Raw genomic sequence first — 17,919 nt, forward strand, 5'->3', positions numbered from 1 at the left:
CACGTGCCCGCCCTGTGCCCACGTGCCAGCTCTGTGCCTACGTGCCTGCCCTGTGCCCACGTGCCAGCTCTGTGCCTACGTGCCCACTCTGTGCCCACGTGCCCACCCTGTGCCCACGTGCCAGCCCTGTGCCCACATGCCAGCCCTGTGCCCATGTGCCTGCCCTGTGCCCCCAGGAACCTGCCTTCGGGATGCTGACACTGCCCCTGAGGACGCCCCTCACACGGCTGCCGGCGGAGTATCATGCAGAGGCCGTGGGCATCTTCAAGCTGGTACGGGTCTGCCTAGACCACCTTCGAATTCATAGCCCCTGCCCCTGAGGCCAGACGGCAAGGCCCCTCGCCCTGCCCTCCTGGACCCTCTACTAGCCCAAGCCATGAGCCTGGGAGGGATGTGGTCGGATATGCACGTTAGAAAGTACCTTCTGGGGCATGGATGGTGCAGGAGGTGAGGGGCCTCCTGGAGGCCGGGGGTGCGGGGAGGGGCTGGGGCTATAGAAGGTTCGTGAGCAGGAGAACCTTGATTTTTCCCAAAGGCTTGGTCACCTGGCCCAGGGTATGGCTATTACACTGTAACATGGGGGGCTTTCATATGGGTATGGGGACATGGGAAGGACACGAGAGGGATGTGGGGTGGGGGTGGGGACCTGGCGGGAACAGCCCCCCGAGAGGCCCAGGAGAGTCTGTTTGTGGCCAGATCCTGCGTTTCATGGGCGACCCCCAGCTGCATGGAGCCCGGGACCATGTCTTCGGGAACTACATCGTGCAGAAAGGGCTGGCGGTGCCCGAGCTGCGGGATGAGATCCTGGCGCAGCTGGCCAACCAGGTGTGGCGCAACCCCAGTGCCCACAACGCTGAGCGGGGCTGGCTCCTGCTGGCCGCCTGCCTCAGCGGCTTTGCGCCTTCCCCGCGCCTCGACAAGTACCTGCTCAAGTGAGTGGAGCTGCGTGGCCCGGGGCGGACGCCAGGTCAGGCTAGGCCAGGAGGGAGGCTCGGTCCTTGGAAGCTCAGGCTTGGGGGCTGGCCCGGGGCTTCACTGCGGAGGGCAGGAGTCGGGTGAGACGGGATACAGGGCTTCTGGAACTCAGAGGTAGCCAGCCCAGGATGCGGAGAATTTGGAAGAGAGGCGCTGACCTCTCACATCATGGGGGGCGGGGTGCAGCCGTATGATTAAGAGTGTAGACTCCGACAGTCTGTGTTCAAATCCCAGCTCAGCCGCGTATGACCTGTGTGACCTTGGGCAAGTTACTTAATCTCTCTGAGCCTGTTTCCTCTCCTATAAAACGGGGCTGATAAGAGTACCTACGAGGTAGGCTGGGTGAGGATTAAATGTGCAAACACGTGTGAAGTGGTTAGAACAGAGACAGGCTCACACTAAGTGCTGTGTGCGTGTAGCCCTTGTCAGCATCCTGGTCTTGATAAGATGATGGTGATGATGATGTCACCGTGCTGGGTGATAAGAATGATTTGCAAGGGAAAGAGCTCAAGCAGGCCCTGGGCACGCATCCTAGTTCTGACACTTACTTGCTGTGTGACCTGGGTCAAGTCACTGCCCGTCTCTGAGCCTCTTTCCTTACCTGGAAATTGGGGATGGTAACAGGACCCACCTCACAGGGTAGCTGTGAACTACGGAGCATGCAGAGCTCCCCGGAGCCGCGTGCAGTAGGGGCAGCTCCCTTGGCTGGCCCTGGGAATCTGTGCCGGGGGCAGGGCCACTCCCTGCCTGCTGGGCTTCCCGTGGGCACGGCTCTAGCTTCCCTCTGGTAGCCGCTGCCTGCCTGCTCCTCTGGTGCTCCTGGCCAGGCTGCCAGCAGTGGGGAGGGGGCAGGGAGCCCGGCACGAGCAGTGCCCGCCCCTGACAGGGATCAGGCTGGTTGGCCCTGGGTCAGGTTGATCCCTCACGGCCGTCTCTGTGAACTTGGAAGCAGGCTCACAGAGGGCCGATGACCGCCCGGGGTGGCCTGGTGAGGGAACGGAGGGAGTCCCCAGAGGCCAGGTCTTTGCCCACACCCCCTGCAGACCCTACCCTGGCAGTGACATTTTGCTCCAACAAGCTTAGGTGGGCCAACCTGGAACCTCTTTGGCCGTCCTTGGGCCCCTGGCCTGGACGCTTTCCGCTTAGCCCAGGAACTCCGGGCTGCCCGAGATCATCTGTAGACCATTCTCGGAGCTCTGGGCCGGCCTGGGCCCTCTGACTAGCCGCGGAGTCTTCCCCCACGCCCGGCTAGCCTCGGGTCCCTCCTCATCCTCGCGCCAACTCCTACCCATCAGGTTTGTGTCTGATTACGGGCGGAATGGCTTCCAGGCTGTGTGTCAACATCGCCTCATGCAGGCCATGGGCCAGGCCCAACAGCAGGGCCCTGGCGCTGCCCGCACCTTCCCTCCGACCCAGCTCGAGTGGACGGCAACCCAGGAGAAGGCCGGGATGGCGCTGGACGTGGGCTGCTTCAACGGTGAGCTGTCCTCTCCCTGCGCGGCGCTGCTGCCCGCACCCCGGCCCCCCCCCCGCCCCCGCCCCGTGGAGGGGCAGCTGGAGTCAGCAGGCGCCAGTAGCCTGGGGTTAGGAGACGCTGGGGAGGGGCCTGTGGGATGTAGCCCTGGAGAGAGGTCAGCGTGTGGGCACACGGGGGCTGGGCCTGGAAGCGGGGAGGGGAGCCAGGGCCGTGAGATGCAAGTTCAGGGTCCAGGACGAGAGCGGGGAAGCGGCAGGACTGGCCCGCAGACGCTCCGGGCTGAGCCCTGCACCTGCTGCCGCCCAGGTGACCAGCTCTCCTGCCCAGTGCACTCCTGGAGTACGGGGGAAGAGGTGGCCGGAGACATTCTGAGGCACAGGTGGGCTCCTGGAACGCCCCACCCAGTGCGCCCCTGTGCACCTCGGAAGGAGGAAGGGAGGGGCGAGAGGCCAGGCCCCCAGCCCCGGAGGGTCCACTCCGGCCATGAGTGGTGTCTGGCTCCCATCCCAGGGTCTCCCCCGGCGGTGCCTCTCGGCTCTGTCCCTTACTCCCAGCCCTTCGTGTGCTGTCTCCAGGGGGCTGGCCGACGGCTGGCGGGGCTGGACGGTGGCTATGAAGAAGGGGGTCCAGTGGGCAGAGCTGGCCGGCCACGACTACGTGCTGGACCTGGTGTCGGACCTCGAGCTACTCAGGGAGTTCCCGCGACAGAAAGCCTACTTCATCGTGGGTGCAGAGGGGCCCACGGCTGGCAGGGGAGGTCCCAGGTAGAGATGGCCTCTCCTAGCACAAGGCCCCCACTCCCGGATGCTGGCGGTGGGGGACTGCGTTCTGAACTTAAGCTTCAAGGTCCTCACAGAGGTGGGGCTCGCCAAAGGGCCCTGCCTTTAAAGGGAGAGTCAGCCAGTTCTGGGGCACAGGAGAGAACGGGGGTTCTGGGAGGGCTCTGGGTCTCTGGGGGGTCAGCTGCTCTGTGTTCTCCGTCCCCACAGGGTTTTTGGAAACAGCTGGGACTCGGACGAGGACGTGCCCACGAGGCCCCAGCCCCCGGGGCACGTGCCCGTCGTGGCCAACTCCGATGGGTACTGCAGCCACAATGAGGACGGTACAAATGGGGAGATTGAGGCACAGAGAGGGACAGCGACCCACCAAGGTCAACCAGCAGTGGCCGCTGTCTCTGGTGGGGAGGGAGCCTGGGAGCCGGGAGTGGTGGTCAGCAGGAGAAAAGAGCTTGACTTTTGTATCCCCCAACCCCGCCAGACTCGGACGGCCGTGGGGAGCCCGCTGTGCCCCACAAAGGACTGGACTGCTACCTGGATAGCCTCTTCGACCCCGTGCTGTCCTACGGGGATGCGGTAGGGACGCAGCAGGGCATTTGCAGACCACAGCACGGCGCATGCACACAGGAGCCTCTCACAGCCAGGGTCGTGGGGTGGCGTGTCCCCTTGGATCTCTGCTGGGGGTCAGGCAAAGGATGAGGGTGTCCTTACAGCTAGAGGTGCTCGGAAGGACCCACAGCTGGGAGTCCAGGGCACCCTTGCTCAGTCTGGGAACTCCCAGGAGCCCCTCCAAGGCATAACATGAAGCCCTGAGCCGGGCACAGCCCCTCTGAGCCTCAGTTTGCTCCCCTGTGAAAGGGGTGGGTTGGGGCTCGCAAGGTTGCCAGAGGCCTGACCGGGGTGCCGTGTGGGCAGAGGCTGGGCACACGGCAGATGCTGGCCGGTGGGAGGCCCCGGGACGCAGGCGGTGGCGGTGTCAGGTGCCTGTTGCCTTGGAACCCGGGGAGTACGGCACTGGGGCAGTCACTTGAGCCACCTGCCCCCGCTCCCAGGACCTGGAGAAGCCAACAGCCATTGCTTACCGCATGAAAGGGGGAGGCCAACCTGGTGGAGATGGCAGTGGCGGCAGCAAAGGCACCCCCCGGAGACCTCCAGAGCCAAAGCCAAAGCTAAGTCAGTGTCTGCCCCGGGGTCGGTTCCAGGGTCGGGCAGGGTGGAGCCCCTCGGTTCTCAGGGCTGCTTTGGCCCTGGAACAGAGGCAGCCTCGGCCGTGGGGGGAGGTTGAGCCGGCGGAGGAGGGGCAGGCATGGTAGGGAATTCCCCCCATCTCCCGAGCCTCTGGATCCACGTCCCCTGACACGGCCCCCCCAGTTCCAGGCCTGGACGCCTCCACGTTGGCCCTGCAGCAAGCCTTCATCCACAAGCAGGCTGTGCTGCTGGTGAGTGCCGGGGCTGGGGGCTGCGGGGGGCTGAGCCTGGGCCTGCCCGCTCACCACCGCTACTCCCCCCAGGCCCGGGAGATGACCCTGCAGGCCATGGCGCTCCAGCAGCAGCCCCTGAGTCCCAGCCCAAGGCCATCGCCCCCAGAGGTGAGCCTGGTGCCCCAGGTGAGTGCTGTGGTGCCCTGGGGCGTCGCTGCGCCTCTCTGAGCCAGGAGCCCCCTCAACCCCTCCTGGGCAGACATGGGGTCCCTGAGAGGAGACTGATGTGTCCCGGGAGGTCCACCCCACACCCTGCTCTCCACAGAAACCCCTAGCGCCAGAGGCCCGGCCGAAGTTCGTAGGCACTGGACTCCCGGCCAAGCCTGTGCTCTTGCGCTCCGCTCCAAAGCCTGTGGCTCCCGCTCCTCTGGCCAAGGCCCCGAGGCCCCCCACCAAGCCCGTGGCTGCCCCCATTCTAGCTCAGGGCCGGGCTTCTCCAGAATCCAGTGAGTGTCCTCTCCCGGCCGGGGGGCCTCCCACTTCCCAGGGCGGGGCTGGGAGGGCAGTCTCACCTGTGCCCCCATGCCCCTGCCGCAGCTTCGCCCGGCCTAGAGCTGGTCCGGTCCTCGACCCTCAACTCGGAGCACTTCCCGCAGCCCACGCAGCAGATCAAGGACATCGTCAGGCAGCACCAGCAGCCGCCCCGGGGAGGCCGGCCCGAGGCCTTCAGGTCAGCCTGGCCTCCCCAGCCCTCCAGCCGTCCAGACGGCGGCCTCCCCATGGGCCTGCGCAGCCGCCACCCATGTGCCCGTCTGCTGGGTTCGCAGCGCCCCCAGCCCAGCAACTTTTAGGGAGTGAATCTATTCACACAAGTGGTCCAGATGAGCCACCCGGGCAGAGGGAGGCCAGGACCGCTCTCTAGGGTGTGCTGTGTGACCCCACACCCATCTCTGGTTCTCTCTGGGTTCTCGTTTATAGTGATGGGGGTGGAGGAAAAAGTTCCCTATTGTAGGATTATGTGGCTGGGAAGAGGAGACTCAGTGTCCCACCCACCAGGAAGGACGGCGGGAGGGTGTTCGTGAAGCGGCCAGACCCCCACGAGGAGGCCCTGATGATCCTGAGGGGGCAGATGAGCCATGCAGCGGCAGCACCTGGCACCCAGGTGAGGGGCAGGGTCTGGCTGGGCCCAGGTGGAACAAAGGACGAAGTGGGGCGTCGGGGGGAGCCTCAGAAGCCAGCTGCCCCTCTAAGCTGTGGCCGCGCTGCTCCCCGCTGAGCACTGTCTTTGGGGCAGGGACAGGTCCCCAGAGAGGCCGTAGCCCTGGTGAAGCCAGTGACCAGCACACCAAGGCCATCCGTGGGGCCCACTCCAGGTGAGGGCCAGGAGGGAGGGAGGGAGGGGCCCGCGGGCAGGTGTCCAACTATGAGCACAGGTGAGACTTGGTCTGCGTGACGGTGGCGTGTGTGTCCGTGTCCCTGGGCCCGTGTGGGCCTACAGTGTGGACGTTTGTGTAATTGCATCAGCACTTAACACTGATTTCGGGCCAGGCCCACTCTGACTTCACTAAATCCTCACTAAGACGCATCAACACAGTACCATTTGTGCCTCTAGATGTTACAGGTGGGGAGACAGGCACAGAGAGGTTAAGTGACTTGCCCAAGATCACACAGCTCAAAAGTATCAGATCAGGGATAGAAACCCAGGCCTCCTGGCATCACAGCTGGAGCCCTAACCTCTGCATCCCCTGCCTCACGGCAGCCGCAGCCATCTTAACGGAGCTCAATCAGTCGGTTCACGTCACGCCCTGCCAACAACGCTCCAGTGGCTCCTGGGATAAACTCCAGACTCCTCACTGTGGCCCACGTGACGCAGCATGACCTGCCCACCTTCCCAATCCCATCTCCTCCCGCTCCCCCCTCAGACACTCTGTTCCTCACTGTTTCTGGCACACACCGAGCTCACTCCTGCCTCGGGGCCTTTGTCCTTGCTGTTCCCTCTGTCTAGAATGCTCTTCCCGGAAGATCTTTGCATGCCCGGCACCTTCTCATCGTTCAGGTCTCAAGTGTCGCCTCCTCAGAGAGGTCGGCCCGACCGCCCAGACGGAGCGCCCCTCACAGACCAGCCCCCAGACCTTCCTAAGTCACCGGTTTTATTTCCACCCCAGCTCCCGGCACTGAGAGCTCTGTCCTGTCTGGACTGTCTGTTCCGCCCACACCTGCCGGGGCCTGGCCTCCAGGCAGCAGCCTGTCTCTCCTGCTCCCGGGCGCCCGGCCCCTGGCTGGGCCTGCAGGCGCCGGGTCTCCGTGTGCGGGGACGAGGGCTGGGCTGTGTGAGTGTGCACGTGTGCCCGCGAGATCAGGTGTGGCTACGCCACGGGCCAGGAGGCCTCTCCGCCCCAGCCCGCTCCCGCCCCTGCAGCGCTGTCCTCACGGTCCCTGGAGCCGGCCGAGGACCCCGTGCAGACGCGGCTGCACCGCCTCCTCAGCCCCGACTTCTACGGCTACCAGGATGCCCCCTGGCAGATCTTCCTGCGCAAAGAGGTGTTGGAGCCCGGCTGGGGCTGGATGGGGGCAGAGGGACCCGAGGGGGGCGGGAGACCGGGTCAGGGTCGGAGCCCGGCTGGTGCGGAGCGAGTGGGGCTTCAGCGGGGGAGGGGCCTCCAGAAGGTCCTCACGGAAAGCCCGCCCCCACAGGTGTTCTACCCCAAGGACAGCTACAGCCACCCCGTGCCGCTGGACCTGCTGTTCCGCCAGGTGAGGGCCTCTCCTCCCTAAGTGCCTCATGTACGCAGCAAGGCAGGGGGCGCGTAGCCTAGCCGTGCGCACGTCCTCCTCCTTGGATTTGGGGTCCTTGACCACAGTGAGGAGGGAAGCTGTTCTGCCGAGTCCCCCACTGTAGACAGGCTCGAGGAGCCCGCAGTCCCACCTAACCAGACTCACAGCTGGTCTGAGCTACCCGGGGCCTGGGGTCCAACCCAAGCCCCGCCATACAGATTAGGAAACGAGGGCTCGGGGAGGGTGGACGTGAGGAGAAGGGAGAGGATCCTCGGAAGTGGGATCTGATGTACACAGGTGACCCCGCTGTTGCGTAAAGGCACCCCTGCGACATTCCCGGTCGTCCTAAAACAGTCCAGCCTGGGCTCCCGGTGGGGGGAGTCCCACGGGCCGCCCGCATCACACTCATCCCACAGATCCTGCACGACACGCTCTCCGAGGCCTGCCTGCGCATCTCTGCGGAGGAGAGGCTCCAGATGAAAGCCCTGTTTGGTACCGTGGGGGGCCATGGGGAGGGAAGGATGTCGGTGGGACAGCCAGCTAGACCCCCCCGCCAGCACCCCCCCGCTCTGCTCCTGGCCTCTCCCACGGCCCGGCCGCAGGTCTGGGTTGGGCTCTGCCTCACCGGCTGTGTCCTCGGCTGTCCCTGTCTGTGGACATCAGTTTCCCAGTATGGACACTGGGAACACAACGGACTGACACCTCCTTGCTGAGGGTCAGCCTCCCCCCATGCCACGTGGGTCAGTCCTGACCCGACCTGTGTCCCTTAGCCCAGAACCAGCTGGACACACAGAGGCCCTTGGTGACGGAGAGTGTGAAGCGGGCCGTGGTCAGCATTGCACGCGACAGCTGGGAGGTCTATTTCTCCCGCCTCTTCCCTGCCACGGTGCGAGCCCCCTGCCTGCCCCCTGCCTGCCCCCTGCCCGCCCGGGGGCTCCAGGGATGAGGCCAGAAGAGCCTCACGTGCCACTTGTCCCCACCCCAGGGCAGCGTGGGCACCGGCGTGCAGATCCTAGCTGTGTCCCACACGGGCATCAAACTCCTGCGCGTGGTCAAGGGCAGCCACGAGGCCGGTGGGCAGCTTCGGGTCCTGCGCACATACAGGTGACCGGCAGGCGGGCGGGAGTGGGGCTGGCCGGACGCTGGACATGGGCCGGCACCAGCGCTTGCTCACCGGCTTGCTTCACAGCCGTTGACTGAGTACAGTTGGCCCTCCATATCCACAGGCTCCACATCCACAGATTCAACCAACCGCGGATGGAAAATATTCAGAAAAAAAATTTCAGAAAGTTCCAAAAAAGCAAAGCTTGAATTTGCCACTCACCAGCAACTATTCACATAACGTCTACATTGCTTTTATGACTATCTACACAGCATTTACATTGAATTAGGTGTTAGAAGTAATCTGAAAAGAAAAAAAAATAACGTGGAGGTGGTTTAAAGTATACGGGATGTGCATAGGTTATATGCAAATATCAGACCATTTTATAGGAGGGGCTTGAGCATCCGTGGATGTTGGTGCCCTCGGATACCGAGGGGCGACTGTACCTACGATGTGCACGGCTCTGTGCCAAAGCCCTTCAGTCAGGGAAACAGGCTCAGAGAGAGGTGCCGCTTGTCTCGGGTCCCACAGCCAGGAAGTGGCGAGCTGGGAGCCACTACCCCATCCCCGTCTCCGGCCACACCGCAGCCTGGCCCTCACAGAGCTCGCCGTGCAGCGGGGGCGACCGTGTGAACAGCCAGATGCAGACGCAGCTCGGAAGGGAAAGGGTGCTTTGGCTGAGAGCTTCCTGAGTCCTCGGACTCCTCCCTCCTAGCAGCCCGCTTGTCCTTTGTACCAGAGCACAGGGGGCGAGCTTCACTCACCGGTTAGGTGCAGGCTCCTTGCTTCAGGAGAGGGAGAGTTTGCTCAGGGAGTGAAAGAGAGAGATTTGTGTGGGCAAAATCTGCGAGGCTGGATCATGAGGCAAAAAAATAAAAGGCACAGCATTGGGAGGGCTGGAAGGTTGTGGGTTCACAGGGTGCGGGCAACAAAATAGAGCTGCGGACAGGAGGGGAGGGGAGGCCGGCAGGGGCAGAAGGAGCAGGGTGGTGGTTGGAGGGCATCCCTCTAGCTGCGGAGTCCTGCCCTCATGCCACCTTCCCATCCTCCAGCTTTGCAGATATCCTGTTTGTGACCATCCCCTCCCAGAACATGCTGGAGTTCAACTTGGCCAGCGAGAAGGTCATTCTCTTCTCAGCCCGAGCTCACCAGGTCAAGACCCTGGTGGACGACTTCATCCTGGAGCTGAAGAAGGTCAGGGCCCTCCTACAGATGCCCCCAGCAGGGCTGAGGGCCCAGAACAGGGCTCGTGCCTGGGACGCATGGATGCGTGTGTGCGTCAGCAGCTGTGTCCGGAGGCTCTTGCACGGGCTGTGCCTTCCAGCCGGGACGCCCACTCCCCTCTGCCCACTCCTTCAAAGTCCTTTACTGGTGCCTCTGGGCTCCATGGCAGCTGCATTGCTCGTCCTCCTGCAAGGACTGCCTTGCTCGCCGCCGCCCACTGCAGTGGGAGCCTCCGCCCCCATGCTCCCTGCAGACCAGGCAGCCCCCAGGCCCGGCACCTGGCCTCAGTGGGGAGGCTTCGGGAGGGGTGAGGGGGGTGAGGCCGGGGCCAGTGCTCTGACGTCCTGTGTGAGGGGCAGGGGAGTGGCCCCTGGCCTCGGGGAGGAGGGGGATGGGACTGCAGCCCTCACCCAGCCCCTGGCTGACCCAGGACTCGGACTACGTGGTCGCTGTGAGGAACTTCCTGCCTGAGGACCCAGCGCTGCTGGCCTTCCACAAGGGCGACATCATCCACCTGCAGCCCCTGGAACCACCTCGAATGGGTCAGCGCCACGGGGAGGGGTGGGCACGGCGCGGGGGGAGGGGGGTTAGCTTCCCAGCAGGTGCTGACGTAGGTCTGGCCCTCAGGCTACAGTGCTGGCTGTGTGGTCGGCAAGAAGGTCGTGTACCTGGAGGAGCTGCGGCGTCGAGGTCCTGACTTCGGTAGGTGCCCCGGGACCCCCGTTCAGCTGCCAAAGCTGCCAGACCTAGAAACCCCGAACAGAGCGGATGCACGATGGGGTTCTGGGGTCCCAAAGGGTCTGGCCTGGCTGCAGCTCCTAAGGCGGCCAAGCAGCCCAGCCCTTTGCCCGCGTATCTGGCTGAAGGGTCTCCGTGGACATTAGTGTTTCCATGTGTGTGGCGCGAGGGTCCACAAGCGCTGCATTCTGCTGTCTGCAGCTCCCGCTGAGGGAATGCCTTCCCTTCCCAGAGCCTGTGTCCTCCTCTGTGAACACCTCCCGCACAAGCTCTGGATCCCTGGGCCCCCCTCCTCCCCAGATGAGACCCTCCTGCTGCTCAGAGCCCTTCCCGCCCCCTAGGTTGGCGATTTGGGACCATCCATGGGCGTGTGGGCCGCTTCCCTTCCGAGCTGGTGCAGCCTGCGGCTGCCCCCGACTTTCTGCAGCTGCCTGCCGAGCCGGGCCGGGGCCGCGCTGCTGCCGTGGCCGCTGCCGTGGCCTCCACTGCCGCTGCCCGGGAGGTGGGCCGCAGGAGGGAGGTGAGAGCTGCCCGGGGCTGGGCGGAAGGGCGGACACGGCAAGGGGGTCAGCCTGACTGTGGAGGTAGAGGGGAGGGGCTCAGCCAAGAGCAGGCCATCCCGGGGCCCGGCAGCCTGGTTGAGCTAGCCAGATGTATGACCTATTGGGATGTGACCCCCCCCGACGTGACCAGAGATGGCTGGAGGCGTGGCCAGTGGGGTAGGGTGGGTGGGGGTCAGCGGAAGGGTTGTGACCAGGCCAATGGGGCAGGACCAGCCTGGGCCGGCCAGCAGGCGAAATCCACCTGGGCCGGGGCGGGGCCAGGTGAGGGGGGCAGGTCCAGTCCCGTGGCACAGAGCTCGCCAGGGTGGAGAGAGAGAAAGCAGTGAGGGGCAAGGTCAGCCGGACCAGGCCACTGGGGAGGCAGTGGGCCCACACGAGAGGGTCTGGGCACAGTCAGCCAGGGGTGGCGTTGGGCCTGCTCTGACTGGGCGGGGTGCGGCGGCCGGCCCTCTTGCAGGGTCCCCCAGTCAGGGCTGGCTCCGCAGACCGCGGGGAGGACGGCCTGGCTCTCCCACCGTACACAATGCTCGAGTTTGCCCAGAAGTATTTCCGAGACCCTCAGAGGAGACCCCAGTGAGTGGTGGCCCCACGCCGCATCCCCACCCTGGGGAGGGTCCCTCTGGGGCTTCTTGCAGCCACTCAAGCGGGAGGCCCCAGTTCTGGGGGGGGATGAGAAACCCTGAGGGGTGAGGCCCGCCTGCAGCCTCCACTTCGGGAGCCTTGCTGCCCGGTGGGCTGACACTGAGTCAGGCACACTCCAGGTGGGAAGGGGGTGTAGCCAAAGCTCGGAGGCAAGACTGGTCAGTAGTGTCCGCTTCCTGTTGCAGGGACGGCCTCAGGCCGAAATCCAAGGAGGGTCGGGAGTCCAGAACCTTGGAGGACATGCTTTGCTTCACCAAGGTGTCTAGCCCCAGGCCCCCTCTGTAAAATGGTGGTACAAGAGCCCCCTCCCAGGCCCGTGGGCCAAACAGCCTTGTCCCCAGTGGGACCCAAGCACTCAGCACCCCGAGGGCCTGCGTTCCTCCCAGGGGCAGTGTCTTCCCTAGTGGCGTCCCGGCTGCCTTTTGGTGGCGTGGACCCTCCTGTTGTAAGAGGAGGCACCACGTGGCCCTCCCCTCCTCCCACTCCTGACCCAGTCTGCCCATCGCAGACCCCACCCCCACGACTCAGCCCCTCCCATCAAGACCCCGCCCCCTGGTGACCCAGCCCCTCTCCCCACAGACCCCGCTCCAGGACTCCCTCATTGAGCTCAGCGACAGCAGCCTCAACAAGATGGCCACAGACATGTTTCTAGGTGTGGGGGTGGGGCTGCGGCCAGGGCTCTGGGCCAGGTGGGACCCTGCACTGTGACCCCTGCTCACCACCACCCCTTCCCTCAACTCAGATGTGGGGCCCCTGCAGAGAGCAGGAGCCTCCCCCACCTCCTCTGGCCATAGCCTCCCGGGGAGGCGTCCAACCCCAGGGTCCCCAAGGGGGGCAGGCAGCTGGGGGTCTGGTGGCCCGAGTGGGACAGGTGTTTCCTCCAGCTGTGATGCGGTTCATGGGAGATGCCTCGCTGAAGGGCCAGAGTGAACTGGATGTGCTTTGCACCCTCCTGAAGGTCAGTCTGGCCGACTGCCGGTGCTCCCTTGCCTGCCCAGTGGCTCAGTTTCCCCATTTATCAACCAGAGTAGCAAGACTTTGGGGTGGGAAGCTCTCATGTGGCCCAAAGAGGAATGCATCCCACTGGTGGGGAGGGGTCTGGGGAAGGGGCACCAGGCCCATCTCCAAGTGCCCACCCTGTTCCTATGTGCTGGGCGTGTGACCTGTGACCTGGCCCACCCTCCTACAGCTGTGCAGGGACCATGAGGTCATGCGGGACGAGTGTTACTGCCAAGTTGTGAAGCAGATCACAGACAACACCAGCACCAAGCAGTGAGTGTCTTCCCCTCCCCCAGCGCATCCATGCTCCAGGAGGGGCCAGGTCAGCCTCCGGAGTCTCTCCCCCTGTCTCTCCCTCACTCCATAGACAGAGCATGCTTGGTCTGGGACAAGCCCTTTCTTGTCTCTGAGCTTCAGTTTTCTTATCTGGAAAATGTAGTGATAATGTGTGAGTCCAGGTTCTTGGTTGCAAGTGACAGAAACCCAATTAAATCTGGTTTAAGCAAAAGAGGGTTCAGGTAGCTGAAAAGTCTAACATAGGACTTCAGGCACAGCTGGATCCAAGTGTCATCAGGAAGCAGTCCTCTATATCTTGGCCCTGCTTTCCTCTGTGTTGATATCATTCCCAAGCAACATATCCCATAGGTTGGAGAGAAACATTTCCCAGCTCAGCAATCCCAGGGAAAGCAAGACTGACCCAATATTTGCAGCAAAAATTCCCAAATCCGGTCTTATTGGTCCCATGCCCATCCCTGAGCCAACCACAACGGCTGGACGATACAGAGCTCTGATTGGCTAGACCTGGTCATGTGCCTGTCCCCAAACCAATCACCATAGCCAGAGGGAGGCTGAACTCTAATTGGCCAGACCTGGCTCCCACACCCATCCCTAAACCAGTCACCGTGGCCGGGGGCTGCAGTGTTCTAGTTGGCGGGTCCTGGCTCTGATACCCATCTCCAAACCACAGGGACCGGGGAGGGGTGGGTGGTTTCCCAAAGGAAGCCCAGGTGCTGTCCCTAGACGCCAGAGGTCCCCACAATGAAACCCTCACCCCAGGGCAGCACAAGGGTGAGCTTCCGTGTCCCGCACACGACCAGCAACAGTGGGGACCCAAAGCGTCTGCCACCCTCCTGTCCGCTTGCTCGCATCCCCCAGGAATTTCACAGCCACTCAGCACGTCCTCCTGCCCCTCCCACCCAGCCTTACCCGCCACCAGCTCTGCACAGGGTCCCCCGGCCCTCTTTCAGAGACCGTCACCCAGAGAGGTGCCCCCGGGGAAGGCTTGTCTTTTGGCCGGGGGTGGGGGGGGCTCATTCTCTTCCTTCCCTACCTCCCACCTGGATTGTCAGTAGAACACAGCTTCTGCCGTTCTCTTCCTTCCCTGCCTCCCACCTGGATTCTCAGTAGAACACAGCTTCTGCATGGCTCTGGGCCCGCCGGCCCTGCTCTCACTGGGCAGGGAGGGGGAGCACCCTCAGAAGATGAGCTGCCTGAGAGCGGGAGAGACTCCCGGCGTGGCACTGCAGTGCGGCGGCCGCCTGCAGCGTAGCCCCGTGTGTGTCCTCGCAGGGACAGCTGCCAGCGAGGCTGGAGGCTGCTGTACATCGTGGCTGCCTACCGCAGCTGCTCCGAAGTCCTCCAGCCACACCTCGTTCGCTTCCTCCAAGCCGTGGGCCGGACCCCGGGCCTGCCCTTCCAGGGTGAGGGGCCAGCGGACGGGGAATCAGGGCCAAGGGCTTGTCTGCATGAGGACCGGCCGGGCAGCTGGCCGAAGGGCCTGGCCCTTCACAGGTGCCCGGGCAATGTTTACTAACATCAGTCCATCCCCAAACGTTTGTGGAGGTCCTGCAGGGGCTGATGCGATGGGTTGTCTGATCTAATGGGGGAGGGGGGAGGATGGTGTATCAGGGAAGGCTTCCCGGGGGAAGTGTTGCTCTGGTCATGAGCACATGGGAGGGATTTCTAGGTAGGCTGAGTAGCAGGGGTGAAAGCCCAGAGAGGAGGATGTGTGGCATGTGGGAGTGGAGGAGGAGGAGGCGGCCGGGCCCTGTTTCTCTGGTCTTTGGGAATCAACAAGGGTCTTGAGAGGGTTCAGGCAGGGGCGCCAAGGCTGGTGGCAGGGTCTTGGCCTTCTCCCCTTGGATTTTGGAGGAAAGGGGCCGCTCCTCAGCCTCACCCCCAGCCTAGCTTCCAGAGCAACCCCTGGGTCCCCCTAAGAGAGCGGCCAGGGCCCCGGTGGTTACCACGGCGGCCATGAAGGAGATGGGGACCTCACTCTCTTTGCTTCTGAAGCCTCCTCTTTGACTCAGGCAGCGGACTTCCCTGGACTCAGAAGTGAAGAGACTCAGTTCCAGGGAAGGTGGCAGAGTGTGCCCAGCCCTCTTGACCCCTCCCGAGGGGTCACTGCTTAGCCCAGAGAGATGGGGAAACAGATGGTGGGGGCTTCTGCGCTGGGACGCTGCGCACAGCCGCGTCGTCTTAGTCACACACGGCCCGCGGGGGACAAGCCCCGAGTCACCAGCTGTCTGCGGGGCTCATGGATAAGCAAGGCGTGCGGGTCTCCGCTGCATGGGATGGGGGTTCAGATCCAGCTCTTACACTCTGGCTCTTGACCTTGGGTAAATCACTGCCCTCTGAGCTGTCTCCTCAGCCGTTGAAGGGAGAGCAGACACACGGCCCCACCCTCCCACCCCCCGCCCCGTGGACGCAGGGCTGGGGCCGGAGGAGCCCCTTCCTCCCCTGCCCACCCTGGGCCAGTACCTGACTCCTGTTTCTGCAGGGATTGCCAAGGCCTGTGAGCAGAACCTGCAGAGAACGCTGCGCTTCGGTGGCCGTCTGGAGCTCCCCGGCAGCATGGAGCTTCGGGCCATGTTGGTGAGCGTTGGGGGTTGGGGTGAGTGAGACAGCCCGGCCCAGAGACCCCGTCACGCGCACTCGCCGGCCCTGCCCGGTCCCTGTCGGGGACCCCCACGGAGGGGACAGCAGTTGGCCCAGAGCCTGGGCCCGGCCTCTCCCACCTCCCCAATCTCCTCACCCCAGGCCGGCCGCAGTTCCAAGAGGCAGCTCTTTCTTCTCCCCGGAGGCCTCGAGCGCCATCTCAAGATCAAAACGTGCACTGTAAGTGACGGGATGTCTCTGGCGGGCAGGGACCCTAGCCTCCAGGGTGGGCCCCCAAGGGTGCTGAGCCCCCCAGGCTCCCGCACTAGGCAGGATTTATCTCTCAGAGGAGCAGCCTGAGCCTGGGGGAGGTGGGACCTCCAGCTCAGGATCAAACTGCAAATAAGAGACAGGCCAACTCGGAACCCAAGTCTCTCAGACTCCGAAAGGTGCTCCCTTTCCTGCATGAGGCTGGCTCCCAGGGACCTCGGGGATCCTCGTCTCTGCGCAGGGGGTCTGGGTGGGCTTGGGGGCAGAGGTCGCCAGGCCAGCGCAGCCTCACGCTTCCCTCCCCGCAGGTGGCCCTGGACGTGGTGGAGGAGATCTGTGCTGAGATGGCTCTGACCCGCCCCGAAGCCTTTGATGAGTATGTCATCTTTGTTGTCACCAACCGAGGTGAGTGGCCAGAGGGTGCGGCGTGCTGGGCCCACGCCCACCACCCCCACTGTAAGGCCCAGGTCAGATGCCACTTCCTCCAGGAAGCCCCTCGGCCCAGGTAGAGGGACCTCTCTGCCCCGAGACCCCCAGCCCCGCGTCTGTCCCTCTCTGCTTTGTTCTGTGTGAGCTTGCCTGGCCTGTCAGATCGCGAGTTCCTGGAAGACAGGGCCCCCCTGATGCCTCCCTCGGGTCCCTCAGTGGGCCCTGCCCTCAAGGAGGATGAGACTTGATAGGACGCGACTCCTGGACCCACAAGTGCAAGTACTTTCTCCTGCCTCTTAAAGCCTTAATAGTGGCCATAAGGGCCCCCACCCTTGGTCTCACCTGACCCTTCTCAGTGCAGCCGAACCCCTTCCCCCTGCAGCCCACCTGCTGTAGGCTGTGGCCTTGCTTCCTGCCACCAGCCTGTCAGTTCCATCCACCTCCAGCCAGCTCTCCCGCTGCTGCCTCGGCTCCGAACCATGTATCCTCAGCCCTGCTTGCCCCAAGTCCAGCCAAGACCCAGGGGGAGGGAAAGGCAGTAACAAAATGATCCCAATAACTGAATTTATGGAGCAGAGGCTGTGTCCCAGGCACTGCTGAGAGCATGTCATCCTATAAACTGCTTTAATCCCCACCACAACCGTATGAAATGAGACGGTTATTGTTCCCATTTACAGACGGGAAAACTGAGGCCCAGAGAGGCTGTATTAGTCTCCTGTTGCCGCCATAACAAATCAGCACATACTCATTGGGTTAAAACAACACACGTTCATTATCATATGGTTTGAAGGTCAGAAGTCCTGAAGCCAGAGTGTCCTCAGGGCTAACTCCTTCTGGAGACTCCGGGAAAGAGTCTTTTTCCCGGCCTTTTCCGCTTCTAGAGGCGCCCACATTCCTTGGCTCATGGTCCCTTCCTCCATCTTCAAAGCCAGCAGCGTAGCATCTTCCAATCTCTCCTTCTTTAAGGACCCTTGAGACTACACTGGGTCCACTTGGGTACCCACAATAATCTCCCCATCTCAAGATCCTTAATCACATTTCAAAGTCCCTTTTGCCATGAAGGTACATATTAACAGGTGGTGGGGATTAGGATGGGGACATTTTTGGGGTCAGGCTGTTATTCAGCCTGCTGCAGAGATTAAAGGACTTACCCAAGGTCACACAGTTGGGATTTGAACCTAGACTGTCTGGCCTCGAGAGTCTGGCCTTTATCATCGTGCCACACCCCCTCTCTTTGGTAAAATTTTACCGAAGGTGTGGGATGGGAAGCAGAAATGTCAGTTCAGGAAATGAAAACTTAAGCCTCTCGTACAGGCTGAGACCCACTCAGTGCCAGACCCCACCGTCCTCCCCACCCGCCCCAGGAGCCCGGCAGGGGGTTCTCCCCTGAAGGAGTTCTGCAGAAAGGCACCCACTGGCCCTCCTGATCTGAGGCCTCTTGTGCCCGTCCTTGTCCCCAGCCCTCCAGCCCTCCTCTGGAAAGGCGCTAGGCTTTCTCTGAGCACCACGCAGGGCACTTCCCTAGACCTAGGCGGGCTGTAGCTTGCGGTTACAACTTCCACAAACACAGGCACCCTGTCCCACAAACGTGCTCTCCTTTACTGAGGATGCTGTGTCCCAGAGCGGGGAGGGGGCTTGCCACTCGTACCCC

General features: G+C 63.2%; 1 protein-coding gene across 1 annotated transcript in view; it reads left to right on the forward strand.

Moving 5' to 3' along the window:
* MYO15A (myosin XVA) overlaps positions 1–17,919 on the forward strand; it is a 50,177-nt gene that overhangs the window by 22,820 nt on the left and 9,438 nt on the right. The window contains 32 exon segments of the mRNA XM_057536147.1: positions 177–272; positions 697–932; positions 2,271–2,452; positions 2,759–2,831; positions 3,028–3,216; positions 3,442–3,602; positions 3,710–3,804; positions 4,281–4,401; positions 4,600–4,667; positions 4,740–4,817; positions 4,975–5,155; positions 5,247–5,379; positions 5,706–5,811; positions 5,950–6,022; positions 7,069–7,190; positions 7,344–7,403; positions 7,841–7,916; positions 8,195–8,310; positions 8,410–8,528; positions 9,579–9,720; positions 10,181–10,292; positions 10,378–10,452; positions 10,830–11,008; positions 11,509–11,624; positions 11,879–11,951; positions 12,273–12,345; positions 12,578–12,651; positions 12,883–12,965; positions 14,262–14,392; positions 15,472–15,566; positions 15,732–15,809; positions 16,148–16,244. Coding sequence (XP_057392130.1) covers positions 177–272; positions 697–932; positions 2,271–2,452; positions 2,759–2,831; positions 3,028–3,216; positions 3,442–3,602; positions 3,710–3,804; positions 4,281–4,401; positions 4,600–4,667; positions 4,740–4,817; positions 4,975–5,155; positions 5,247–5,379; positions 5,706–5,811; positions 5,950–6,022; positions 7,069–7,190; positions 7,344–7,403; positions 7,841–7,916; positions 8,195–8,310; positions 8,410–8,528; positions 9,579–9,720; positions 10,181–10,292; positions 10,378–10,452; positions 10,830–11,008; positions 11,509–11,624; positions 11,879–11,951; positions 12,273–12,345; positions 12,578–12,651; positions 12,883–12,965; positions 14,262–14,392; positions 15,472–15,566; positions 15,732–15,809; positions 16,148–16,244 — 3,613 coding nt within the window.

This window comes from Balaenoptera acutorostrata, chromosome 20 (assembly GCF_949987535.1).
Source record: "Balaenoptera acutorostrata chromosome 20, mBalAcu1.1, whole genome shotgun sequence".
Classification (NCBI taxonomy): Eukaryota; Metazoa; Chordata; class Mammalia; order Artiodactyla; family Balaenopteridae; genus Balaenoptera; species Balaenoptera acutorostrata.